General features: G+C 42.0%; 1 protein-coding gene across 5 annotated transcripts; it reads right to left on the bottom strand.

Moving 5' to 3' along the window:
• Nucleotides 1-1,055: 1,055 nt before the first annotated feature.
• Nucleotides 1,056-22,181, bottom strand: LOC145455440 (tubulin tyrosine ligase 3-like). 5 transcript variants are annotated; one of them, XM_080333409.1, is made up of 22 exons: nt 22,022-22,181; nt 16,541-16,627; nt 16,352-16,480; nt 13,230-13,283; nt 13,076-13,130; nt 12,957-13,016; nt 12,274-12,437; nt 11,913-12,075; nt 11,770-11,858; nt 10,885-11,010; nt 10,554-10,668; nt 9,870-9,968; nt 9,205-9,370; nt 8,345-8,493; nt 7,508-7,751; nt 7,257-7,373; nt 6,826-6,927; nt 5,878-6,029; nt 5,301-5,407; nt 3,598-4,001; nt 3,007-3,356; nt 1,056-1,333 (listed from the first exon to the last, which is right to left on the bottom strand). In XM_080333409.1, the coding sequence occupies exons 1-22, from the start codon at nt 22,055-22,057 to the stop codon at nt 1,143-1,145; spliced, it is 3,159 nt and encodes a 1,052-aa protein (XP_080189535.1). In that variant the 5' UTR covers nt 22,058-22,181; the 3' UTR covers nt 1,056-1,142. The 5 variants fall into 5 exon arrangements, with proteins under 5 accessions (XP_080189535.1, XP_080189537.1, XP_080189533.1 ...); XM_080333411.1 differs by having other exon boundaries at nt 1,245-1,337; XM_080333407.1 differs by lacking the exon at nt 1,056-1,333 and having other exon boundaries at nt 1,351-3,356.
• Nucleotides 22,182-27,902: the final 5,721 nt, after the last annotated feature.

Genomic DNA, 27,902 nt, shown 5'->3' with positions numbered 1-27,902 from the left:
GTTTTGTGGATGGCCAGGTATAGCTGTTGTCCGGTGTTTTCGTGCGGCGAATTGCATTCGTATTGGCCAGAATATAGCCTACGCTTGGTGGTAGTGGGCAATGAGCAAGGTAGCACGACAAGTTGCTTGGTTCGACTCCGAAACACCTGTTCTCTCGATATTGTCGAAGAGGAGAATATTATTTGAGTTAGCATGGTCGGATCCGCGACCTCCGGCTCGACTATGATCGACTCTCTGCTGTATACCACGGTTCTCTGGGCAAGGCAATGTTACCCCGACTCGACAGACTCGACTCACTTCCGTAAAACCACTAATAGAAGCCATCTTGAAGATATAAGATCAAAACCCTCAAAATTTCACTCTCTAGCACCATATACTTGCAAGAAACCGGTGGTATACTTTACAATTGGGTTATAATTTCAATTTTTGAAAGTCCACCGGTCAGCCAAATATTTTTGGAAATTTTACCGGTCCGCGAGGTGGAAAAGGTTGAGAACCACTGATATAGAGTATTGTAGGCCTTTGAGCAGATGGAAATAAAACCACCCATTATCCAAAATGCAAGTATGGACGGCCCAAATCGGCCTTTGTGTCAATCCTCAGAAATTGCAATTATTGGAATGTATCTATTATATTATATATAATTATTATAATTATGCGACCACAAAGAATGCAACGCCAGTTTACAACACATTGGTTTATTTGGTTACTTTTCGACCATGAATATTTCGATCGTTGCACTTTAAAGAATTGTGACATTTGTGACAATTTGTGACATTTCTGTAGGATGATCACGATTTCACGGAAGGCATTGGCTATTCGTCCGGTATTGTGTGCCATGCCGGTGACTATGCGGAAGAACAGGTTGTCCGCGACACATAAGCATGCGACACAATGAAAAAACGACAGGTCAGCATGCGTGTGGCTTTACAACTCCAAAACCTACCCCAACCCTCACCACAATGTACGCGCGCGTATCACTATTGCTGAACTGTTGGGTTGGAGTATATTATTCTGAATCTATAATTCATCAGAAAACTCCAACTCAAGTCATCTTCTTTGATTTTCATGTAATGTTTGAAAGCATTTTTTCTTTAAAATCTGCATTATTTCCAAAACACGGTCGGCATTAATACTGATAATTACATGATCGCATTACGTGATGAAACAGGAGGGGTGTCCCCGATGCAACTGACGCTGTTGGTCAAGAAATCTTCCGTCACTGAATAGCCCGTTGAGCAACGGCATCTAACTCCTCGACGATTCCGGGCGAGTGGCTGCCACTCTGAGTCGCTATCGAGTTGCTGACAGATGACGCAGATTCTAGTAGAGCCTGCCTGGAACAACAAGTTCAAAAGTACGCGTGGACTTCCGCGAGCATCATATTTCAAACACAAAATATTATGACACAAACAACATAGCACAAAATAAAACATCTACTCATACACTATCAGACACTCTCGTTAGTATTGCAGAATAGAAAGTATCAGGTAAGCTCATTATAAGTGCATTATTGACATATGCAATGACATAGGCCTATATATCATTTGGAAAATCACAGTCGGTGGGATAACTAAAATTACGTCTAGAGTATAGGCCAAGGGTTCCCCAACACACCGTGGGACTCTTTGTGAAAATTTTGAAAATGAATGGCCCGTATTTTTTCAGCCTCTACAAAAAATGAACGAAGAGCGACGCTATCTTAATTTGAAAAACTGGTTTATACAGTAACCGGTGTTTAGAATGATGATATGATGTATAAATACGAAAATGAATAAACATTATAGTACATGAAGTCACGAATTAGTAGTTACATATGCAATTAATGTGATGGTTTGAACTTGATTTTATTCAGACCATATCTTAATTTCTAGTTTGGTAATGGAGGGAAGACAGTAAACTTAAGCTCATGAAGTAGCTTTGCCTGCACTAAATATAAAAATATTTCTTTTGTTATAGTAGAGTAGACTTATGATATATGTTTTCAAATCTTTTCATGACGCTCAGGCCCACATAAATTCGAAACACGTGACTGCACGGTTGGGCAACCAAATTCGGCTAGCAATTTCGTAAACAGATATGGTAATGTTATAGCATGCGACCCGGCCAAAAATTGCTTGTGGCCTTAAACGAAAGCTACTGTTGCACTGAATCGGAAAATATAAATCGTAACTTCGTCGGGGACCTGCAACAACTCCAAAATTTCCCATTAAAGTCGGAAATTGGCAATGTTTCCGACAAATCGGAGCGCCGAAAAACCATGAACTTTACCATAACAACAACCTATTGTGACGTTCTTGAAATAATGAGCTAGGTCACATCAAGAAATCTGTGTTTTTAGACCATCATCATAACTAGTTAACACGCAATTTGTACTCAATGCTGATTTCTCTCGTTGTTCGACCGCGCAGTAAAATATGTCGCGCATTTATACACGTGTTATTTATCGTTGAGTCGACAGCCAGTTGCTAGAGTTTGCCACCGACGGGCAAGAAACGGTGAGAAAGCTCTCGTGCGCCACCCCGATATTTTTCTCGTGCCTCTGTTTGAGCGAGAACAGTCTCAGAACAGGCGGGGATAACGATTTGAGATGGTTCGGTTTTGCTGCTTTACTGATGAGTCCCAAAGGTGGACGAGTCCAATCTGAGACAGATTCAGAACAATCTGAATTTGTCCATTTAGCTGTAGAAGCAATGTCGGCTTTGTCCTTTGGCTTGTTAGCAAACGACGGGTGTTTGAGACTGTCCTTGGCGTGGAAAGGGTAGCGTACAACACTGGCGCCGCACAAATCAGGGAATTGCGGAGATACGCGCGCTTCTTTCAGTATTTTGGCATCGCCGGAGTCGGCCATTCCGTTACTGTGTTCTGAACTACCACTCGAATCAAACATCGTGTTATTGTCACCACGACTACGGTCAATCACGCCACAATCGTTTGAGTGTTCTACTTCACAATTTGCGTCTGCGCAAGTCAATTCTCGACGATTTCCGATCCATTCATAAATACCTGAAACTCTCTGCCGTCCTGGGCCGTTAAAACGAAAGTCCTGACCCGGGTAGTTGTAGATTTCGGTATGTCTGGGCTTGTGGCCGCTAGCTAACGCCATATCGCCGGCTAGCAGCCTTTGCAACGGTAAAGCAAGTCCGATGTTGTGCGGTGCTGCAGCGACTACGCCGCTGGCTGGAAGCCCTCTTTGATGCGTTACGTTACATCCCGGTACGAGAGAAGGCGGAAAAGTTTTCGGGACTACGACTTGATGATGGCAGTTTCGAACGCCTTGATGCATGATGCCCATGGACGAAGCGGCTTTTGCGTGCGAAGTGCTCACGCAGTGGAAACCTCCCACGGATGACCTGCTGTAGAGACCAGCACTTGAGCATAAGTTTGAAAATATCGATCAATCGAATTTTACTGAAATGTTCGTGAGATCACAACACCACAAGATTGCGATACAATAAAAAAAATAGGAAGGTGTCGAAACGACTTAGAGATGTCTTTAAATCAGACACCGACCTTGGCGTAGAACAGTGGATTCAGACATTGAAAGACATTAATTATTCTATAGATTTGAAAATATGAAACCCGCTCATCCCTGACCTGTTGATCGATTTCGACAAGTTTCCGTGAGACATCGTCTTCGAGAGCGGTTGTTGACCGTTATGGTGCAGATTAGAGTTAGAAGCGAACCGCGGCAGATTTAGAGCGCTCTGTCTTGTCGGGGTGGATTTTGCCTCGTTTGTAAGCCGCTGTAGCGTGCTCTGCATTCTCAGTTTTACCGGCGAGCTTGAACGGTCCGCTCTCAATGGGCTGCATTTCGAAAGAGGCGGGCGACTGACTGCTCGTTGCGGGCGAGGTTGCGTCAAAACCCGCGTGGGTTTCGTTTCCTGCGCGGTGCTTGCTGGCGGGCGAGGCGCTAATGGTTGTTGGTGGGTTGGGTTGTTTGTCCACGAGCGGCGGATGGTGTGGTTGCCCCCGGGTCGCTTCAGCCCGAATCCTTCGACCTGTGGACGCGAGAGTGTCCGGTTATAGGGGCAGAAACACAATGATACTGGTCTTTAACCTTTCAGTATCTAGCGAACACTGTGTTAGCGAACACTTCTTCCTATCTTTTTATTGTATCGCAGTCTTGTGATGTTTTGAAACGATGAAAATATTAATAAACCTGATTGATTGATTGATTGATTGATTGATTGTTAATCTGCAAGCCTTCCGCGAACCCTAAATTTTCGCAAATTCACAAAAATAGAAATTACGCCTACAATACATTAGGCTACTACAATAGGCCTACTATTAGGATCTGTGCGTCTGCAATAGTGTCAAAAGAATTATGAAATGAATGACTATTTACTACATGCTAATGTGACTTCTTCTGTATTATTTGGGAGTGTGCCTTGACTTCCAGGCAACCAAACCGGCTCATGGAATACATCGAGTTCGCGTGAGCCCCGGTTAAGAACAATACTGCGCTATACGACTGTCAAGTGTGAGCTGATGTATTGTCAAGACATGAGCGCGAGTTCCTTACACAGCAACATCAGAAGCAAGGCTTATACGAGCAGAGGTGCGTCAGTAACGAAGTATGCTATACTTTTCTACTTGTAAAACATGAGAAATCGTGCGCTTTATGCGCCAGCCACAAGGCTGGTTTTTGCCGTTATATGATGACGACGTAATCCCCGTGGTTTCACTGTAGATTCTATTCGCTATGATTGCGTTGTTATTATATCTTGACACAACACTAGCCTACGTATAGTTGACTGTTGTTAGCCTGCTGCGAATGCGGGGATAAATTACATTTCGTAGTGCAATTAGTGCAAATGCTTGTTTTCATTTGATGTGAGCTTTATTAATCAATTGATTGACTCTTGGGGGTGCAGAATTTCAATATACAATCAAATAATGTATCTATATGAAATAAACCCGAACATGTTCAGTTGGGCTACATCAGCAACTATAGAGGAAAATCCAGAAGACGCAAGTGGACGCTAAACAGAGTGTGAAAGCTACCAAGGTCTTATCGCCAAATAGGACATATGACATAAATATTGACCTCAACAAATTACTTTCCTGTCTGTATTAGTAAGGCCTCAAGGGCAGGTCTGGATAGGTAAGAAGGGGGCCCTAGGCCTATTTACAAGCAAGTTGAAGGTCGCAAGCTTCTCCACTAGCAAAGCCTTACATAATAGCCAAATGTCCGATCAAACTACGTATACGACAACTAGGCAACGACTGAATGCGTACTTTACAGTAAATGCAATCATATATTTTGCGTTTCATTCATTCAGTCGGTATCTGATTACCTGCAGAGATTTTCCGACATAAAGCGGGACGTCGATGAGCGGCTGCTTGAAGGCCAACTCGAACTTTCCGAGATCGCAGTTCTTGTCCTTCCGTCGATCCAGGACCACTGAAAATGTGAACGCTAACTTAAAACAGCTGCCATACTGGCATTATAGGCCTCTATAACGTATTCATTCTATTAATTTGAATCTACAGAGACGATCTTCTCGAGGATCGTTCCTTGCCAATGAGAGCGAATTCATCAACGAGAATTATAGTTTCGACCATGCTTTCGACTGTGTAAGGCTGTAAAGCTCGTATCGCAGCACAAGAACATGAACTACAAAGCTACGCGCATTGGTGGAAATGACATATCTGTGAAGTAATCAGCCCACAGCACTGTCACAAAGTGCAAGAAATATAGCATGGTCGCATCAAATGATTTTTAATGTGATGTAAAACTGGCGTTATATTCTTTGTGGCCGCATCGAAGGTACATATTTTCACACATTCATACTGCTGAGCCAAATACTCGAACCAGAGTCAGATCACGTAGATAGCCAATTTCCCCGCGTCCTAATTATATCGCGACTTCACCTTTCAAAGTATCCTCCTGCACAGAAGCGCAGAGCTTGCTCGTAACGGCCGTAGACCTTGACATGGTCGGACTTGAGTTGACCTCAATCAACCACGGGTTGTAATTGTCGTCGATCATGAAATCCGCGCCGTAAAGTTCGAACGAGCCTTTCCTAGATACGGTCAAAGAAGTCAGCTTAGCTATACTCGGGCAGAAGTGCACGTGACGCTGCGTATTTTCCGCGCAAGTACATGTAAAGGCGGGAGTGGTCAAAGTTGCCGTCGCTGATACTCAAGTAGAAGTAGCTAATTCCCAGTAAGTTAAAAGTAAGTATTCCCAGTCCTATAGTTTTGCAGAGGAAACTGAAAACTCAAGCAGAAATAGTCTTAAAACATCGGCACCTGAGAAAGTAGGGTTGCATTTAAAACAAACGGTGTTTCAAAACACTTTGTTTAAAACGTGTTTTAAACAGTGTTTTTAAAAAAAGGCCATATATAAAAAACAAAATTTTGTTTCTTTTAAGTTGTAAAATTATGCCATAATTGTGTAAATACTTTACTAAATAACATGTTGCATGAGCCTACGGACAATTACCACCCGATTTAGCCGACGTATATCGATATGGGATGGTTGGAACCTTCAAAATTGTCGGTTAAACAGCAATAGTAGATATACTTCGTCAAAGGAGCTATTTTTACCCTATATTTTCAATTGTCAATGTCAATCAAATATGATGTCCCAATTGAATATTCGTGACGTCATGGCTTTAAAAAAACAAGAAAAACCTATTTTAAATTAGGGTCTTGTTTTAAACATATTTCTTTTAAATTGATTCTTGTTTTAAATGCAACCCTATAGATTGTATAGAAGAAAGTAATATGCAATTCCTATACTTGTGTGTTTGGAAAAAGTTCAAGTACTTCTTTAATGCCCTCTGCCTGAAACATGGCTTGAAAACGAATTGGTACCTGTAATCTACAACGTCCTGTGCGGTCTGGCACATCTGTACGATGGCCCTCCTCATGCCAGGATAGATCAGGTCCTCCCACAGAGACTCGCAACCCCGCGATCTGATGAAACAACGAGATATTGTGAAATGAAAAAAAAGCTCCGAAATAGATTTCCGAATTAGTAGGAAACACAGTAAAAGTCGAGCTCAGTTCATTCTCATCAGAATGAGAACGGGAAATGTCCGAACAAAAGAATTTGGTTTCGTTTCGCACAATACAGTTCTCCTGCAGCATATTCAGGAAAACCAGAACTCAGATTCAAAATCAGAGCATAGAAACATTTCACAATTAGATTAGTATTGATTTATCGGCATTCCGCTCTAATCAGTAGGATGAGACAACCAGGATTATCTACACTCGTACAGGTCTGTCACCGATCGAGAACTCACTGCAAATGTCGCTTGAAATCGTCGTCTGACCACATATTCTCGGCGGGCAGCATGGGATGACGCTTCGAGTCGATTTCGAAGTTTTTTTGTACCGAATAATTGCAAAGATGGACGGATCTAAAAACAAGAAAACGTTCGTTTCGTGGCCAGACTTGTGTTTTTCGAGTAGTTCCATTTTTAGTTTTGAAATTTGAGTGGTTCTAGTTTCGCACTAGTATGGACGTGACGTGTTACAAAAAGAGAAAACTCACGGTTCCAGGTTGGAGAGAGTGAAGGGTCTGGTCGAGAACCTGAGGTAGGAGGATCTGTACATCCATATCGTCATCGGATTCCAGTCGGTGACCAGAAACCATTGGCGGATGTCGAATTTGGTGCCGTACAGGAGAAGCGGGCGCTCGATGTATTTCTGAATAACCCATCTGCCGTCTTTCATCAAAGTCGGGTCGCACTGAACCAGCTTGAGAATGTCGTCCAGTTTGTTCATGACTTGGATACCTGAAATTCGGACTGGCTGATAACCCGGAAAGAGGTGGTCGGTAAGGAAGTACTGTTACGTTTTACGAGTATATTTCGCATACTTGCAACTCTCATGCAAGCGGTTACAGAATCTGTCAACCTAGTTTGTGCCAATAGAAAGGACATATAATCATAAATTGTGTACGTTGAGCCTACGCCATCTGTTCGCCTCGCATATTTGAATTTCCATGCCAGCTACGTGATATTTGAAATTGTCATAGCAACTCATAGAAAAGCTCACGTGACACTGTCATGGTAAATGAATATATTTGTGAAGATGGCATCTATTTGTGATGTGATTCGTGATTTTGCGTTGATCGCGAAGATGCAACCCTTTCGACTAACCGCTAAAAGTATGCGAATCCTGGACCAAATCTACTCCTTGAAGCTATATACTTTGAGTGCTTTTGAAAACGTCATTTCTACAGCATGAAGAAACTTTAGCATGCCTTGGAAATAGCTACTCGTCTTAGCCAATATTGATTATAAATGTGCATTACGTCTGCTACTTGAGTAGCAGCGTTGGCCACTTTAACCCTCTAAACCAGAGCCTCGAAAAATCTGCGGCTAACCTCTGCCGCGGGATTTGGCGCCCGGCTTCACAATCCACGTGTTCATGAACCCGTCGATATGATATTGCTGGTTGAGAGACTTCATCTTATCGAGGACAGACTCGCTTCTCTTCAGCAACGAGCCGTTCATCTCGATAATCGCTCCTTCGCTAAAGAATAACAGAAAAAAGTGTTATGCAGAAGTGATGGTCGATGCTCGGTTGGCACTTACTCAGGAATGGTCACTGGTCAGTATAGGGTTGTTAAAAAATAAATTATTCTTCAATTTTTGAGGCTATTTGAGAAATTTTTTAGGTTGGCTAAAAACGCAGTGCATCAACTTCGGCACAATTCCAACTAGCAGATATGAAGCTATACAGTGAAAATTTTCAATTTATTACAAAAATTCAATTTTTATTTTCAAATTTTACTGTCAACCCCATGAAATTGTTGAGTTGTCGACAATAACAATGTTTAACCATTTTTGGTCACTTCCAACCAGTAGAAGCGAAGTTATTTGAGTTTTTCATAAATAATTCTGCGATTTCCCATGCACCGTCAATGCTATTTTTCCAAATCTAAAATTTTCAACTACATTAACTTCTCTTCTACCGGTTAGAAGTGTCCAAAATTGTTAAGCATCGTTATTGACGACAACTTAACAGTGTCATGGGTTTGACAGTAAAATTGGAAAAAAAAATTAAAAATATTTTTATGAAGATTTTTTTCAAAATTTTAAAAATACTATAGCTTCGCATCTGCTAGTCGGAATTAGCCAAATTTGATGTGCATCGTTCTTGATGCCAACCCAAAAAATTTTGTACAACCCTATTTTACATGAATACAAGCGATGACTATACTTCGACCACTCGCGCACTTACTGGGCTAGTTTGTAATAGTTTTGAATAATCACGTCCCAGTTATGTTCCGGCGTCTCGCATACTGCATGGTCTAAATCGATGTCGTCGTGTTCTCGCTCCTGCGCGTGCAGTTCGCAAACTCGTATAGCCAGTTCCAATACGTGCTGCGGGATGACACGCGGCGACTCTGAAGTAAAGCGTGAATGACGTTTTTGTTCACACGAATCATTTTCTTAAACACGAAAAACGACTCGAATTGAGTCACTTTGTGTATGGACTCGACTTGTACTCGAGTCATTCCGCATGACTCGACCAAGTTGTATCTCTCGAGATATTCTATATGGCTTTATTCAAGACTCGTGTATCAGTACCGATCAATGCAAAGTAGGCCCCGAAACTGATGTCTTCTATCTGTTTCAATAAACACGTTAAGAGTGAGGAAATGAGTATATTGTGAACGTGAAACATTCGATATCACACAAAAGTTTCAAAAAGTGATTTGAACCTGATTTGAGCTCGATAATAGACAGCAAACGCTAGGAAATAGGATTTTACCAGTTGCTCCTTGACTGGGACTCGGACTCTGTGGTGAATTGAAATGACTCAACTCGAGACTATAAAAGTAGGCTTGAATTGTGACTTGGTTACAATCCTCCGTTGTGATTTTCAACAAGCAAGCGACTCACCGTTTATAAGCTGCCTTTCTGGTCGGCTCGATTCGTCGCCGGCCGACCGCTCCAACGCTATTCTGAGAATTGAGGTCGCAGCAACCCGTCGAAACTCGTCTGCAACGACGGATCATTTTAAGGTGTTTACATGTCACCGAAATCCACTGATCGCGACAAAAAATGCGATTCTGTTCGAACAGGAAAGCACAGCCGAAAAAAATTTATCACTCGTGACCCGGTATTTAACAGAGTTGGACAATTAGAAACTTTTCCTCTTTCCAAATTACATTACAATTAGAATTACTGAATTCTCAAATACTTGGAAATTGAATTCAATTCCGAATTGGAAAGAAACACAACAAAAATCAAGTCCACTTCATATCAAATCAGAGTTCATTCTTTCACAAGAATGAAAAATGTCTGCACATGCAAGCTTGTGGCCCGTTTCGCGCGACACAGTGCTCGGATATAGCATTTTCGGGAATAGCACAAATGAGATTAGCATGTTAGCATTGAAAAGAGATCAAAGAAACAGATCACGAATTAGATTATCGGCATTACACAGTAATTCAGAGGTCTCAAACCAAAATTGGCTCACGAGTCAATTTCCTACAGTTTAACAGTTTTAATCAGACGACTAGTATTCTCCCGGATAAGCTAACTTCATGAGCTCCGCCCCTAAACGGCGATTACGAATCTCACCAATAAAATCCAACTTGTCCTCTTCTTGACTCAGTCTGAAGCATCTCGGGAAGAAGGAGTCCACGTTCGAGTTTGCAAAACACGGCAGCGTTCTCAAATTCATGCACAGGCCAACCTGCGAGGAAAGTCACGACGTGTAGGTGTATCCAAGCGTTACGTCGGAACCAGACTTGTACAAACTACTTATCTAGTTGGTTGACGGTCAGCTAACTACTGCTTTTCGAAAAATGAGTTGTTCTAGTTGTAGTTGTAGTTGCACGTTGGTAAATTGCATTAGATGGTAAATTGCATTAGTTGGTACAAGTCTGGTCACGACCGAATATCACGTTACCTTAGTCGTGAAGTTCGCTTTAGCGTAGTGATTGACGACTTGGTCCTTCTGTAGAAAGCGCCAGTCGATCGACGAGTTGCGCGTCGTCCATTGGAAAGTCGGCACTTCGTTGCGAACCATACGACCCTGCGATTGTCGCTCGCTTTAACATATCAAACATTTTGATTCTCTACTCTCGTTGTACCGCTAAATTGTATTTGCGATGGCCTTCTTGTTTTCGTTTATCCATTTATTTTATATGATGCTGTGTGCTTTTAAATCTCAAACATTCTTGTGATATTCTCTCGATAAATGCAACTATTTTCCACGCATTTATCAACGGTGTACAGTACACATACAGTGTACACACACGAATACCGAAAAGGGTGTGTATTCACACCCAAAAGGTGATACACAAAACATACCCTAGTTCAGGATGATGTCGCGTTTATAAACCAAACGTTCCAATACGTGCGTACCTTTACTTGGTTCCTACGCGCAAGCATCATTTGGATAAAAACATGTAGGCCTATGATATTGATTTGCACGGTTGTCAGGATCGTCTTCCTCGTCATTGTCGCGTGATCCAGAGTTTTAGTTCAATGATCAGAGCCAAATACAGTTAATCTAATTCAAATCTAATTGTGAAATGCGAAATGATTTCAATTCCAATCGAATTTCTGGTTTTTCATGAAAATGCTACAGGAGAACTGTATAGTACGAAAATAGTCAAGCTTGCTGCACAGATACTTGTCATTCTACTGCTTATGAAAATCAGCTCTGATTTGACACGAACTGAGTTTAATTTAATTTGCAAGTTTCTGCGAATTCACTAAATCTACTCTCATGTAATTGGGAAGAGCTAAAAATGTTCTAGTCGTCCAACTCTGGCGTGATCATCCTTACCATGATGCCATATTTGTTATCCGGATCGTCTTCGTCCTCCGAGTCCGGTCTTGGGCTCGCGCCGACTCCGGAATCCTTTTGGTCATCGTCTGTAGAAAGGGAACTCGTTCAGAGCAAATTCTCAGAGCAATTACAACCCTTACCGGCATCGTCATCGTCATCATCTACATCATCGCCGTCTGAGCAATCGCCCTTTTCTTTGAGCTTTCTCGGGGGCAGTTTGAATTCTTTTTCCACCCAACCCCGATCTCGAAGGGCGCGTCTGATGAGTGGATACGGGCCGTGGATGGAAAAGATCTTCTTGTTCTGAAAAAGATCACTTTCTATAATATTTGGAATGCAATTGCGTAATATATTCATATATTTAATAAAGCTGAATATGTCCGGATGGTATATACTCGCCATGAGTAATCGTCAGCAGCCTAGTAGAGATTTGAAAAGTACTCTCTCTCTCTCTACTCTCTCTCTCAGCAGGGAGTTGATTAACATATGTCGAACGCGAACCTTGATCGCCTTTTCCGCCTTGCTTTTCGCTTTCTGCAGCCTGTCCATGTTCGCGTACTGCTCGTTCACGGCTCTTTTGCGACTCTTCGATGAAGTCATAGAGATGAAAGTCTTTGAACGTGGCAGCGAGTTTGAGTTCGGCGGCATCGGACTCGCTTCGCAATCTGAATCGAATTGCCTTGATATGAAAAGATCTGGACAAACTATACCGACCTAGTTGGCGATCAACTAAGTATTTATTTTGTCAGTAGTTGTAGTTCTTGTTGCGGCTTTTAAAAATAGGCGCCTGACACGTGTCGTCGTTTGGCGTGAATGTTAATACCTGTGTTCTGTTGTGTGATGTTTTTGCAGCTATTGTTAGCTCAGAGTTACCACTCAATTGGTGCAATCAGCGGGGTGGGTTTTGCGGGAGTCGAAACCCCTTTCATTTCAAACGTGTACGGATGTTCATGTATTATATGTTATGTACAATGAATGAGTTGCTTCGGGATTGTATCTATAGTTTTCAGTTAGCTGGGGATTTTTAAAGGTCGTTAGTTTTAGTTCTAGTAGCGTATTTTGAAAAGCGAGTATAGTTCCAGTTGCGAGCTTTTAAAATTGAGCAGTTGTATTTCTAGTTGCGCATTTTGAAAATCAAGTTTGTACAAGTGTGACTATCGAGCCATGTTTCTCGATTGGATTACCAAAAAACGGCGGGTCCTTTCGTCTCTGATGTCTTCGTGAAGTCATCGACGTCGCTTCGCCTAAAAGGAACGGAAATGACGCGTGATAGCTTTGCTTGAAAACAATTAATGTCACTCACTCGTGATCGGTCGCCTTTTCATGATCTCGGAATTTTCATTTTGGCAGGAGGTTAACTGCGAAATATCAAGTCGAGATCACGGTCAAAATATATAACACAATATGTAAAAATATAATTATAATAGGCTAATATAATATCAAAAATATAATATTACCTTCGCCCTCTTGCTTCCGGGTTGTTCCGACGTACCATTGGGGGTTTGTTGGAGCTGAAAATGCGATCAATTGTGTCTTACATTTGGTTATCATCATGTTAGCGGTCGGCGGCGGTTAAAGTTTTGACAAAAGGTTCTGGAAATCCCTCCCTGATGATATCAGAATCGTTCGGATACTACCTTACCGTCATGGTCCCGACTTTTCATTTGAAGTAGTTTTGAAGCCTCGGAAATTGATATTTCTATTAGTAGCTTATTAATAGCCTTCACATCCAGTTGAGTCACAACTATGACTACTATTACCGTCTCTACCCGATGCACTCCATTCTAAAACTAATTAACTTGTTAGAACTCCGATAGTAATTCGAATGCGGCATGTTGTGGATTATCGTATCGAGATAAAATCATTAAATCGTCATGCAGAACAATTTGGAGTGAAATAAAATTTTAGTTACCAGTACAAATAAAGCTATTCCCGAGCGCAACATCGTATGTTGATATACAATTCAGTATAATATATTCATGTTGCAATACCCGATTGTTCTCGGCTGACACTTGTCTATGAGCTATAATATAGTCAGGAAATTGAGAAGAAAATGGTTTATCATCAATCGTAGATAGGCCGCAAAGTCGTACTCAGCCTATAGATAAACCTCCAATACTTATTAGGTAGGAATTCAGGAGTCGACCGCGGTCGGACCCGAACCCGCATCCCATCGGGCGTCGCAGCCGCGGACTAACACTGCGCTATCTCGCCAGCGCCTCTTCAGAGGGTGAATATAATGACATAGCAGTGGCCATTATCAAGTGATTAGGAAGCGCAATGACAGTTTACTTATATATGTTGATTGGACGTCTACTCCTCAGCTTAATTGGTTTGCTGCCGGTGCCTTGTTAGTTGGGTTGTGCTGTGGTCGCTATAGATGTAGACTTTTGTTTCCAATGCATATAGTTTCGTCTCCCTAATTGCAGGCGACCACTACCTGTATTTCAGAACCTAGTTTCACCACCTACTTTAATTTGTTATATTATAGACATTCATTTGTTAGGCCGTTCATTTGGATACACATATCGCAAACTTCATCAGCGGATCACTGTTTATTAAGATTGTGGAAGTTCAGTTCAATTTTAAAAGTGGCCATATATTAACTCGCTTTGCTGGGAGCAGTATCTGGTTTTCCTGTAAATGCTATACGTACGAGACATGCATAGTGCGAAGCGAGTAAAGCTTGCTGTACACTGTACAGACATTTGATATTTCCTTGCTGATGAGATTGAGCTCTGATTTGATAGGAACTAAATAACTAATTAGAATTGTAATCAAATTTGGAAAAACACAGGCATATATTAGTTGCAATACTAGTCAATAGTCATCATACATCACAAATGTTTGTTTTTTTCATTCCGCCAGTTGAACTATGTCTGCTGAGCGGCCGTGAACTGTTCGACATAACATGTATAGCAGGGGTCACCAACACGCGGGCCGCATGCGGCCCGCGAGGTCATATTTTGCGGCCCGCAGCCTGATTTGAAGAAATTTTGGAAGAAAGCTCAGTAAACCATTTCGAAATGCCGAAATTGATTTCAGTTTAAACATATTGTTGTTGTTGTTCAAAGTACGCCATTCTACTGTGCCCAATATCACTTTTCCTTCGGTTCGGCGTGGTAATATCATTCTATGGAGGAATAAAAATTATGCGGCCGTCGACACTCAATTCAATTAGGATGTGTTGGCGGCTGTCCATATTATGTAAATTGAATTAACAAATTGACTCCATATTTAATGAAAGGTTTGAATTATTTTTGAAATTTTCTTCGCACTACGCGCGCTTCAATGCGAGCTGATTTTGGATTTTAATACAGCAGTGTCCTTTGTAATCTGATTCCCACAATACAGATGCGAACAGCAGAGAAAAATGATACGCCCCATAAAGAAATACCAATTCTTAATCGTGTTCTCCTCATCCCGAATTATTTTTTTCCTGGTAGGGCTGCGTTTGGACGAATCCAATATATTTCCACTATAACGACAATTATAATGAGAGGTCAAGAAATAACTTCATGCAACATTGGGGACTAATGAGGATTGGCCCACCCAAAGATGCACCACAGCATTAATAACTTCTACAAGTTTTTGAAGATACCCCCTGCATAAACTCTACCGGTGAATCTGGTCACATGGGCCGAGAAAGGATGAATATATGATAGTAATATGTGAAACTATACTAATATTAAATGACAAAATTCACTCATGAACATGAAAAAATTTTCGCGCTTCGCGCGACTGCAGTACGAATCCCTGTAGCTCTTCACAACATGACTATATTTACGATCTCGGTGCCCATAGTAAGCCAGTATGAGTAAATAGATTTGTCCGGAGTGTATACCAGCAATGGACATGGGGAGTTTAACGTGGATATTTGGCACCAGTTTGTTTATTACCACTATGCACCGGAATGCGGCCGCGGGCTACATTAGTAATCGAAATGCGGCCGTGAATAGCAGAAAGGTTGGTCACCCCTGTTTTAGTTGCTACATCATCATCATCATCATCATTGGTTTATTAGCAATTTTATCAGTTCAATACACCACAAAAATGCGATACAATGAAAGAAAGGAAGATGTCGAAGCGACTAGGTTGTCTATGGAATCTGACACCCACCTTGGCCTAGGCGATGTAAAGAGGAGGCATGCACACTGAATGAAGGTAAAGAAGATAGTATAGAAAAAGAATGCGACAAGAAATAGGGCGGCATGTCATGGGAAGCGAGATCGATAGGTCAGTCGTGGTCCGGTAATCTTGAGGATGGACTGTACAGAGTGTTGTCGGGTATCGTGCGCAGCTCATAGTTCAAAATGTAATGAAATTGATGAGCATGATATTTTTTGTTGTATTTGTGTTTGATCAACAAAATATTATTCATTTTGTGGTTACTATGCCCATCGCCCATGTATTAAGAGAGCACATCATTGTACTTACGTAGAGCTATCATACGCTGCGTTGGCTATGTTGATCTCGATATTGAAGTCATGCGGCCCGCGGCCTACAAGAATTTTGAAAAGTGGCCCGCGACCCATTTTGAGTTGGTGACCCCTGATGTATAGAGTATAGACGCACTCACCAATTTCTTCTCTACATGCCTCTGTTGCCGTTGGAAGAAGTCCGTTCCTAAGCCGTTTGCTATCCTGGAACTCGCAGAACTCACGCGTGGTTGGAAAGTAAACTCATTCGACTCTGAACTCCCGACCGCCTGTTACAGGCAGTTGCTTGTAAGCCACAAATCATTCGTGATTACGTAAAAGCGACTCACGTTCACCGGGATGTCTTCCGCCACCGATTCTAGACCGCTCACGTCCGGCATCGCGCAGAAGAAGCTACGCCTAACCCAAGTTTGATTCTGAAAAAGCAGCCGGCATATAGAAATGCCATCGAGTATGCGACTCGCCACTTCAACTCAGCGCTCCGCGAGTTGATATGACGACCGAGCCTCAGATTCAATGTTTATTCGGCGATGACGTACGACACACGCCCGACACATGCCCATTACAGTACACGCATAGTCCATTTATCATATGTTCGGCACAACTACTGTATAGAACGCATCGTTCTATAAAGTATAGATGACCACAGCCGTGGAATTATTTGGCCTGCGATTCTACTGAATAATCACTACCAAAAGCTCAAGATTGCCGCGACTCGATCTGATATAGCGACCTTGCCTCACCTCACATGCCACATTCATTTTCATCGCTTGCATTTTTATGCAGTATTGGTATACTTTTCATTCAGTATGCCGTGCATGCTCTCTGCTTTACATCGCCTAGGCCCAGATGGGTATCTTACATCAAAAACTACACCAAGTCGATTCGACACCTTCCTATCTTTTCATTATTTCAGTGTATTGTGGGGTTTTGAAAGGATAGAGTTATTGCGGTCACAGTCCTACAAATTTCAACGACTACTTCACCTCGGAATCAGAAGCGCAAAACTACTACACACGCGCGTCCAGGGGCCGGCAACCTTTTGTGTGCAGCGTGCCAAATGTCAAATTTTTACCAGCTTGTGTGTCAAACATTCAATCTATTAACATTTAACGCTTCAAGCAAGTATAATACGAAACCAACCGTTTTTCTGCAGCCGGCAACGGCATCCGTTAAGCCAGTGATTCTTGAATCATTGGTCGCGAAGGGAATAAATTTTGGTCGCTACCGCACCCGACCTATCGCTTAATTTATTTTCAGTCGAGCAATGATCGATCTTCTGCGTGGCTGATTTGGTCGTTTCCTAGTCCACTGTGTTCGGTACCATATCCAATAAGTGATAGGTCAATGAGTTTTGTTACGATGATATGACCTGATGATGATGAAAATGTGCCCACACCTGTATCATTCAAGTCGGTTTGGTATCACATTAAGGTCGGTCTGACACTATATAGATTTGTCTGCAAAGGTCGTGGTAAATATTGTCGTCGCTCCAGATATATTGGAATCGCTTACACACCATGACGAAACTAAAAGAATATCTCCTTCCGAGAGACGAACACGATTCCAAATCCCCATTTCGACACGGGGCTCATTATCGTTGGGCTATTTTCCTCGGCAGGTCTCATTTGATACACTCAAGCTGCGGGCGCCGGACTATTCGGCGCTGGTCACTTCCGCGCCTTGACAGTGGACATATCAATGTTGGACGTTTTTGCGAGTATGCGGCGGTATTTTGTTTCTAGGTTTTATCGCCGTCAATCATTCTGACAACGCATACACCGCGCGGCAGTCGCATTGTCGCATGTTGTCCGAAACTTTATGTCTAGGTGGTATCTTCTAATTCTAAAGCAGGGGTGTCAAACTCAAATAGTGCCGCGGGCCGGATTCAAGCCTTCAAATCGCCCGCGGGGCGGATCAATCAACTGATTCCAAAATGCTACCTTGTGCTCTTGCTATTCACTCGAATACCTTGAAAGCATAGATTGATATTACACGGATCATAGAGTTTTCAAAGCAGTTATAGTCGCAACTCGCAACACCTTCATTCGGGAACAATTGAATTGGAAAAAATATGGTAATTGCCCGGCTGAATACAGAATAAGAATCGCTAAAACAGTGGCGTTGATGACGATATAAGTTGACACATTCTCTGCTCCCTTTAATTTAGTGGTAATCTGGCGTTAGCCCTGCGTATATGTATAGATAACTAGCCTACGGATAGATACGCAACACCCGTCGTCACGCTTGCTTGCCCGGAGGAAATTCCTGCTCAGCAATCTGAACGCAACATAATTACTAATCCCATAGCTGACGACCCGCGTGGTTAAATTTAATAAAGTTGATCTTATTTGAAAGCTACTGTCGTACTGATTCCGAAAATATACAGTAAAATCTAATCAGGGCAATGGAAACCCCTTGAAATACACCTCAAAGTCTGAAAATCGGCATTGTTCTATAGAAACAATCGCAGTGACGCATTACAATGAACATACCAATGGCCCTTGCGTGGTCCTGGAAGTCCTTTGCGCAAAAATCTCATCATTTGTTACAAATGTGCTGCAAATTATGGGATTTTTTCAATCTACTCAAAATTGCGTCGCGGGCTGGATGAAATCGTCTGACGGGCCGTATGTTTGACACCTCTGTTCTAAAGCTTCTAAACCTTCCGTTTCACTTGTTGGAAAAACATGGTCTCAATATGTCGTTTGCGTGGGATCATTTGGCGTGCCATGAAAAATCATCTCGCGTGCCACAAATGGCACGCGTGCCGGGGTTTGCCGACCCCTGTCATATGATCAGGATGGAATAAAAGTAACGCATCGCTCTATCAAGTATGCCGGGCCTGTAGTGTGGAAAAGCATCTCACCGGCTACCCGATGGTCGTCGAGCATGCCCCAGCCCATGCACACTGTCCAGTCCTCATTCAATTCGAAATACAATTTTACCTGAATCAATACTAGTCAGCCCTCGAGCTTACTGGACCACAATCTGACATATCGACCTCGCCTACCAACACATGTAGTATTCATTTTCGTCGCTTCCGCTCTTATGTATCGCTTCTTGCATCCAGTGTATGCCTCTATGCTGTAGGCCAAGGTGGGTATCTGATTAAAAGACTCCCCTATCGTTTGATCGCAATCTTGTGGTGCATTGATTTGATAAAAAAAAATAATAAAGTGGTGGTGATGATGATGAAGATGTTGATAATAAACTGATTATTATCATTATTGCTGGAATATCTTCTTAGAGGTAGCCTACAGAATTTCAATATACAATTGAATAATATATTCATGTTGAAATAAACCCGAACATTTTCGGCTGACACTCGTCAACTATTAGAGAATGGGGAAGAACATTGTGTATCAACAATCGTAGCGCATTATTTTACTATCTAACTCGTTTGTGTGGTTTTTACTGTTTCAATATTTTATTTCTGTCATGCTGCACTTTCTGAGATACAAGATGCAATCATAACCGCTGACTAACATTAATACTGACAGTATACGGGGTAGCAACAGTAATTTCGTTCGTAAATTTTCATAATCGCCTCAACACATTCGTTACGTCATTGTTTGAATAAGTCCACCATTTCAACGAGGACTAGTTCAATTTCGCAAGGCAAATTCAATTATGTCATTCCACGGACTTTTATGGACTCATGCACATTGCAGAGGCACACTTGATAAAGGGAATGTTTGTTTAACAAACATTCACCAAGTTATTGTGCTGACGATATATGGTTAATTCTGAAAGCAAATAATTTACTCGGCATTCCGATGACCTAGATCTTTGACATTGCACTGAAGACTCGCACTGGCTGGAGAGCCCGAACATATAATATTACACCCTGCATAGATAGAAATAGAAACGAGAGTTGTCCATCATTAACTTGCTACGAACAAAGCGAACGAGATTTCTGACGAGACTCCCAACCTTCATTGTATCCAAGGACGCTTGCTCACTCGAGCGTGATCAAAACAAACCGATTACGTTTTTGTGTTCTGAGCAATTCGCGATCCGTTACCCCGAAGAATTTCTAGTATGTTGTATACATTTGCCGTGCTGTATTTCGACCAGGATATAAAACCGCATGGCGAAAACGCGAAAGTGATTTTATTACATTACACGAGAACAAGTAATCAAGTAATAGACTTGGACAATTATAGACGATTATAGTTGTCTAATTAGTCTAATTAGAGCGAAATGTCGATAATCTATAATTCTAATCTAATTTTTTGGTTTCCTGAAATGCTAGTGTGAAATGAGTCCAGGTTTACAGACATTCGCAAACTTTGATTTGATATGAACTGATACTTGATTGCAAACTAGAAAATCAATTCAGCTGTGGGAACGGTATTTCACCAGCTATTCGACAGTCGTCATGTTTGACATTCAAGTCGAAAGACACGCAGCTTCTACTGAATAAAAACTAGCCAGCGCTCGAGATGAACGGGCCATGATCTCACAATTGACTTCGCGTTTCGATATTTCATCGCTTTTTATGTTGCCTTCGATTACTTTTCACTGAATGTGCAATTGAGCATGCCTCTTATTCACATGTTCTAGGTCAGTGATGCCCAACCTGTAGTATGCAAATGTCTTCCAGGTGGTACACGAGTAGATTCTGTATTTTTCTACCGAAGAGAGTTATTAGTTCAGGTGGGGTTGATTTTGAATTTTTTGAAGCTGTCGACGTCGTGGTAAGGTCACCGTCGTGGGTATGGCCTACGGGCAATCAAACCAATAACGGCATACGGGGAAGAGATCTAGTCGTAAATAGGGCTGGGCACAATGATTCGAGTACTCGAATCTGACTCGAGTATTAATTTTAATGATTCGAGTCGAGTAGTAAAAGACGATTTTTTCGAGTACTGAAATCATACGCTCTTCGCAACTGATCGGTAATTTACTAACGAGAATTATATTTTTGATACTGAGGAAGCCTTGAAACCTTGATTGGCCGTGTCGCAGCATACGAGACATAGTACAAAGCTACGAACGTTACTGGAAATGACAAATTTGCGAAGTCATGATCATCCCACAACATTGTCAACAAGTGCAATGACATCGGTATGGTCGAAAAAATACCAAATGTGACGGATAAGAGGCATTATGTTTTTTGTGGTGGCATAAAAGGTACCTATTTGAGCTTTGGCATAGCACGTTCTGTTGTGACGTCATAATTGGCGATACTCGATTACTCGACTCGACTCGAAGCGTAATACGTGATTCAGAATCGAATCACTCAGGTACTCGATTTTGCCCAGCCCTAGTCGTAAAGCATTGAGATTATTACCTATCCAAATTACGTATTAATATATTTGACAACAGAAATCATATACGGCGCGCTGCGCCATAAAATGTACCATTTTTACCGCGTCTTCGACGAGCGTAACTTATAGGTGGGTACGCGAGCCTAAGGTGGGTACGCGAGCACTGCATAAAACGTCGAAATGGTACGTGGGCGCAAAAAGGTTGGGAAACACTGTTTTAGGTCTACGTGGCCATCTGATTGCAGATTCTCACAAGTTTGTTCGACACATTCCTATCTTTTTATTATATCACTATCGTGGAGTTTTGAATCATGACAAATAGCGATAAATGACTGACTGACTGACTCGCTATGAGTAGTGTCTGCCATATTCTTCTATAAATTTGAATTCTTCACCATTTTGTATTTGCAAATATCACGCATCTGCCTGCTTGGGCGGATTTCTACCGTAATTGCCCGATCTCGTGAACAATCTTCCATCCGAGCACAATCCTATTTATCGTTACGCTGCCAGCTATATTCCGTTCTATGTTACCTGCACAAGGTCACTGAATTTTCCGTGAGATATCATTACACATTCCTGCCTCAGCTCTTCCGAAGTCAACGAGGAAAAATAAACAGTTTTGAGCGATTGCGCCCAAAACGGCAAAGTCAAATCCTTCTTGGATGGATAAGCCTAATCCCTCGAAAATACTGAGCCTTCCACAAGATTTCGACATTGTTACGTTACAATGCAACGTAAACTAGTTGACATACTGAGTTTCTCGTGTAGCCTCGGATTGAATTCGCGTCGTAAGGGATGAAATACGAGGCCGGCTGTGACATGAAATGTCATTCGCCGTGCCCATTCAAACGGAAAATTAGAGCGTTAACTTACTTCATTTATTAGTGGTACATACAATAACATATGTAGCCGACCAGGGATTGACAATTTATACGTCTGTTACATGCCGATATATCGAGTAACCCGGTGCCGACTTGCCCGACTATTTATTATGCGCGTCGAAAGGCGAAGGCGAGCGAATTTGGTGCCTTCAAATCGCAATTCTCTTTCAGATTCGGTCATCAAATCCTGGGCTCAGGCCGGGCGATCTTCAAGATATCTTGGTCAATACTGGTAACAAACATCGGGTCATATATTTTTAAAGTGATACACATGAGACAATGCGATGTGACTTGAAATCAGTCAAAAGTCGCTTTGCCCCAAAATCAAAATCAACCTTTTTCAAGTGCGAATTCATATTGCCCTCCGCAATCAATACTGAGGGAACTGTTGTCAGACAAGTCACTATACCCTTTCACGGTTTACGCACTAGACTACCGTAAAGTTTCAATAGATATCAAAGTATATCTATTGGTGAAATAGGGTCAGAATCACAGAGCTTCACGTTCACGTACACTGAACTTGGTACATAATGCGACATATAATATAATGATCGAATTACTCTACACCAGCGGTCTCAAATTCATTTGATTCGCTGGCCGGATTTTGATCACTTGAGGATTTTTCCTTCAAATGCATATTATACCTTTGTTTTTCAGTGGGATGCTATCTAAATCTATGGACAACAAACCAGGGCCGCAACAATACTTATTCGCCAGGCTCCCAAATCGTTGGTGTTGGCCCCCCATGGAGTCATGAACCAAACTTCTGGGGGCTTCGCCCCCCTGACGCCCACCTTTTCGCGGCACGCCCGTTATATCTTTATAGGGTTCATTGTCTAAGTCAGGGCTCGTCAACTCAAAACGAGTCGCGGGCCAGTTTTCAAATTTCGTAGCGGCCGCGGGCCCCATGAATTCAATCTCGATATATAGTAGGCAACCACGTTTTAAAACTCTGTCAGTTCAACGCTGGCGATGGGCATAGTGACCACAATAGAAGCAATATTTTATTAAAGGAATAAAAATACATTAAAAGATCATTGTCATAAATTTCATTTTATTTTGAACTCTGAGCTGTGCACGATAGTCGATAATGGAAACGCTTTGGGGGCTAGCGAGAAACGTGTTACTAGCTGAAAGACCCATCTCCGTGTAAAGCTTGATCTTGTATGGAAACCCCCAGCCAGTGGTTCTCAAACCTTTTCAAATACGCCCCCTTAATGATACTGAAAAATAACGCGCCCTCGTGTCGTCATATCACAAAATGCACCCATATAGCAATCGCAACGGATAGTATGATGGAATGGAAGGTTATGACTGTTGATGGGAGAATTGTATAATATGACGTTGCACGTTAATCTCATCATTTCAAAATGTTTTCTTAGTTTTCTTACGAAATCTCAAATCAAGTCGCGGGCCGCAAAATATGATCGCGTTTTGGTGACACCTGGTCTACGAGGATGTGGTCACGCGAACCGTGAAAAATCTTTATATTTAGGATGGAATTTTGTCTATAATATTGATAATTGCATATAATGCTATGAATTTTCATCCTCTCTCAGTACACGTGATAAGATTTACTGGCAAAGCTGAAGCAGTTGGTGACTTCAGATACCAAGCGCAGAAGGGGCGAGATAGCGCAGTGGTATAAACCGCGGCTGCAACACCAATGGGTGTGGGTTTACCTAGGCTCCTCCTCCACCACGTCATCCGCGTCAGCGGTGTCTTACAAAAGCCTAGAGGTGGGCCGTGCTATAAGTCGGCAGTTACGGAAAATAAGAAGAATATCGGCCTGGTGTAAATGACCATAGTAGTCGACAAGCACCATGAATACCCCAAAACAAACAAACAAACAATCGCTCTGAAGTCCTATTCCGCGCCTAAATAGATAATTGGCAATATTGATGGTTTCGGTTAAGATATGCGGCGGTTATTTTCGCCCAAGGTTGCTTTTGGTAAATTAATACTGAATATTGTAGGCCCCGATTACATATTTATTGTAATAGTCCACGTTTCCTCGTTCCACGGATATTAGTGACGAGCATCGAACGGATTTGGATATGATTCGGACCGGATATCGCACAAATTTTGAGACAGTCGGATCGGATTCGGATGCTATTGCAGATTTTGTTTCTGATATTTTCTGATATTTGTAACTTTGATTCGGATGTTTTTGGAAATTTTTGACCAAACGTGGCTTTTGATGAATACTAGCCAGTCTTCAGGATTAACGGACCACGACCTAACATCGACCTCGCCCTCCGCCACATGCCACCTCATTTTGTCGCTTCCGTATTATATTCTATATGCATTACTTTTCATTTAGTGTGCATGCGGGGCCTACGATATTCGTTAATATCGTAAGCCCTGGTGCATACCTCTTCTTTACTTCGCCTAGGCCAGTGGTTTCCAACCTTTTTCGACTCATCGCCCCCTTTTCAAACTCCACACCGATCATCGCCCCCCAAATATTCGGAACCGAAAAATGGGCATACAGACTTAAATCACCGGCGAGATGACTATGAAAAAGGTCAACTTTACGGCTCGAACTCGAAATTACACTTTTCCAGCTATATTTTGGTGAGTTGACTAACAAAAAAGGTTATTTCTCCGACTTGATTCCAAAAGGACCGTAACAGCACTTCGTCAGCCCCCCCCTAATACGTTGGTCTTGTCCCCCATCCCCATAGGGCGATAAAGCAAACTTCTGCACCCCTCAGACCAAACCCCCCGATACCTCTTTACCGCTACTTCTCAGCACAAATTGTTAAACGGCTCAATTCGCGCGATGCGCGAAAAATTTCTATCATTCATGATTGAGTCGGTCAGTATAATCCGGAATTGCATATATATTGCTGTCAATTTTTTATCCTCTCTCTGCTCATGTATTCAGATTTACCAGTAAAACTGAGTGAGGTGTCTTGGAAAATGTAGGGCCCATAAATAATAATTGAACGGAACATATTCGGGCGGACCCGTGGGTATAATGAGTTCGTTACGTAATGACATTTCGTGGCCTGCCTGCTATGTCAAAAGATATTCAAATCGCCCATACGTACTAAACTAAACGACGCACACGATTTCAAATTGGAATTTCTGCACTGACAATAATTTTTTCTCTGCGAGATGACATTTTTTTGTGAGGTTCCGATTGCCATTACGGAGCATTTGGCGCCAGCCATGGACAATAAATTTATATGTATATCGTATATATATCGAAGTCGGTCAGCATAAAGGCAGTCCTTTTCCGCCAAGGTTTTCTCGTTTTGGCACACATTTTACGGAGTCGCATGTTACATTGCCTGAAACTACATAGGGTAGAGTGGGGCAGCGCGCCTACCCTAAGCGGGAAACGTCATAATATCCACCAAACTTATCGAAATGGGTTGAATTTCGGAATTTGCGCGCGAGATATCGTCCCCACTCTGCCACGATCGTATGAAAAGTCCAAGTATCAATTATCATATGTAAAATTATCATTCATCTATGTCCACCAATTTGACGTTTGGTTAAATGGGTGGGGCAAAACGCCTCCACAGGCTTTTTCTCCGTTATACCCTACTAAATATAGCATGCCACTCAGTAACCGATAAATATATAATCCATATACATGCTTCTGCGCCTCATCATGGCGTACCGGTTCTTTTGAAAACAAATTTCATCCAGAAATGCCAACTGATTACGAAAATCAAAAAACAAGTTGGAAGTTCTTGAGATATCATATTTCGTCGGAGGGATAGTCTATATTCCACAGCTGAATAGCAATTTCGATAGGAATGGTGTTCTCCGAGAAAGCATCCTTGATGAACCCATAAACGACTACTCAGTCCACATTTACTGGACTAAAGGGGTGGGGCGTTTTACCCCACGGTTGGGGTAGGCATTTTAGCCTCAAGGTTGCCATTGTTTGTGGATCAGTTACCAGGTGGTTATTCTTTAAATTCACCTTCGGACTGTGGCTTAAATCCAACTACGCGTAGTGAAAGCATAAATAGAACCGGAAAAGTTTCTGTAGCATCCGTTAAATATGACATTTCACTTGATTGAAAAAGGCTATCTTTTGGTAAGAATATGTGTAAAAGTCAAAAAATCTCTTAAAACATTACAAATCTTCAGCCTGGTGTGGAAATCAAAGTGACAGTCTCGTCTGACCATTGGGCGATATTTGCGATACTGTGACGCATTCAATGCTCGCTTTGTTCTGTGATATTGATGGTGGGCGTCTTACCTCGCCTAGGCGTTTTACCCCACTCTACCCTATGTCTTGGTGCGTCATGGTGGTTATGGCTGACGCCGAGATGCCCATTTCTATAACTCATGCGTATTATTTCTTGGAGGAAGGGTATCCAATAAGCAAGAAATATGCGACCACGAAATGGCGCGTAGCTCGAAAATTTGTTGAAAAAGTTGCCTAAATTTCCAAAATAGATAATGTTAATTCACGAAAAAATTGTGGGCCTCCTTCGAGCTCGGGCCCCCATCCCAATTGGGGGTTTGGGTGTGGCAGTTACGGTCATGGACGCCAATATAACCGTTTCAACCCGCCATCGCCCCCCTATCGCATGAAACGTGACTTCCTTTAATAACTAGGTATTTATACGTTAGGGTTAATATATTTTGGAAATCTAAAAAGAGGACACTTTTTCAAAATTTTCAGACTTTCAAAACCGGTAGAGAATTCTCAAAAAATGGTAAATTTTACCCACTTGGTGGTTGGTTGGCTAAAAAATGGTCAACTTACGGCTTAACTCCCGAAATAGCAGCCAGAGCGTCACTTTGTTGCTAATTTACGGCATCTCAGTTGCTATATATATGACCAAAATTCTCAAAAAAGAGGACAAAATCTCAAAAAAGAGGACACTTTCCAAAAATTCAAAAAAGAGGACAAATCCTCTTAAAAGACGACGCATGTAACCCTAACGTGGTTGAAGTTTCTGCAACGCGAAGTCCTGTTAAAGTATAGATTACTAACCTACGGATAGATACGCAACTCCTTTCGTCACGCTCTCTATACTTAAAGACAACCAACCTGATTGCGATTGTTCGGTGCCCTTTAAAAGAAACGCGACTTTGCTATTCCGTTCAACCTCTAATATACTCAAATACAAGAGCGTTCAATGTACCATTTTAAGATGATCTCGATCATTTTTCGCAGAAGCGTGATTATCGGAGAGATGTTTGCCAGCTTTTCACCACCCTCAAGATTACTGGACCACCCCCTGACCTCTCGCCTTCCGAGACAGGTTACTCCATTTTTGTCGCTTGCTTTTTCTATCCTATCTTCTTTTACTTTCAGTCAGAGATATCCCTACTTTCAGTGTGCAATTGTGCATGCCTCCTCTTTACATCGCAGTAGGTGTCTGATTCCGAAGACTACTCCATGTCGTTTCGACAAATTCCTAACTTTTCATGGTATTACATTTTTTTAGCGTTATTTAACTGATAAAAATTGCTGATTAACCGAACCGTAAAAATACTGGTCCTTCTTGTCACCTTCGTCGTTTACGCAAGTCTCGTCGTCAATTTAGGAACAC

The sequence above is a fragment of the Botryllus schlosseri genome, chromosome 14 (genome assembly GCF_051294905.1).
Source record: "Botryllus schlosseri isolate E-star chromosome 14, Bs_hap1, whole genome shotgun sequence".
In the NCBI taxonomy this organism is placed as follows: Eukaryota; Metazoa; Chordata; class Ascidiacea; order Stolidobranchia; family Styelidae; genus Botryllus; species Botryllus schlosseri.
This window is presented reverse-complemented; position numbering and strand designations above follow the sequence as displayed.

What these genes read in the sequence shown, in the direction of transcription:
- LOC145455440 (XM_080333407.1), bottom strand. Translation starts at nt 22,057, where the DNA reads ATGATATCTCACGGAAAATTCAGTGACCTTGTGCAG. An exon ending in TGATGACGATGACGATGCCG is followed by an intron (nt 11,859 to 11,912) that starts GTAAGGGTTGTA and finishes CCCTTTCTACAG; the next exon opens with ACGATGACCAAAAGGATTCC. An exon ending in GATTTCAAGCGACATTTGCA is followed by an intron (nt 6,928 to 7,256) that starts GTGAGTTCTCGA and finishes TTGTTTCATCAG; the next exon opens with ATCGCGGGGTTGCGAGTCTC.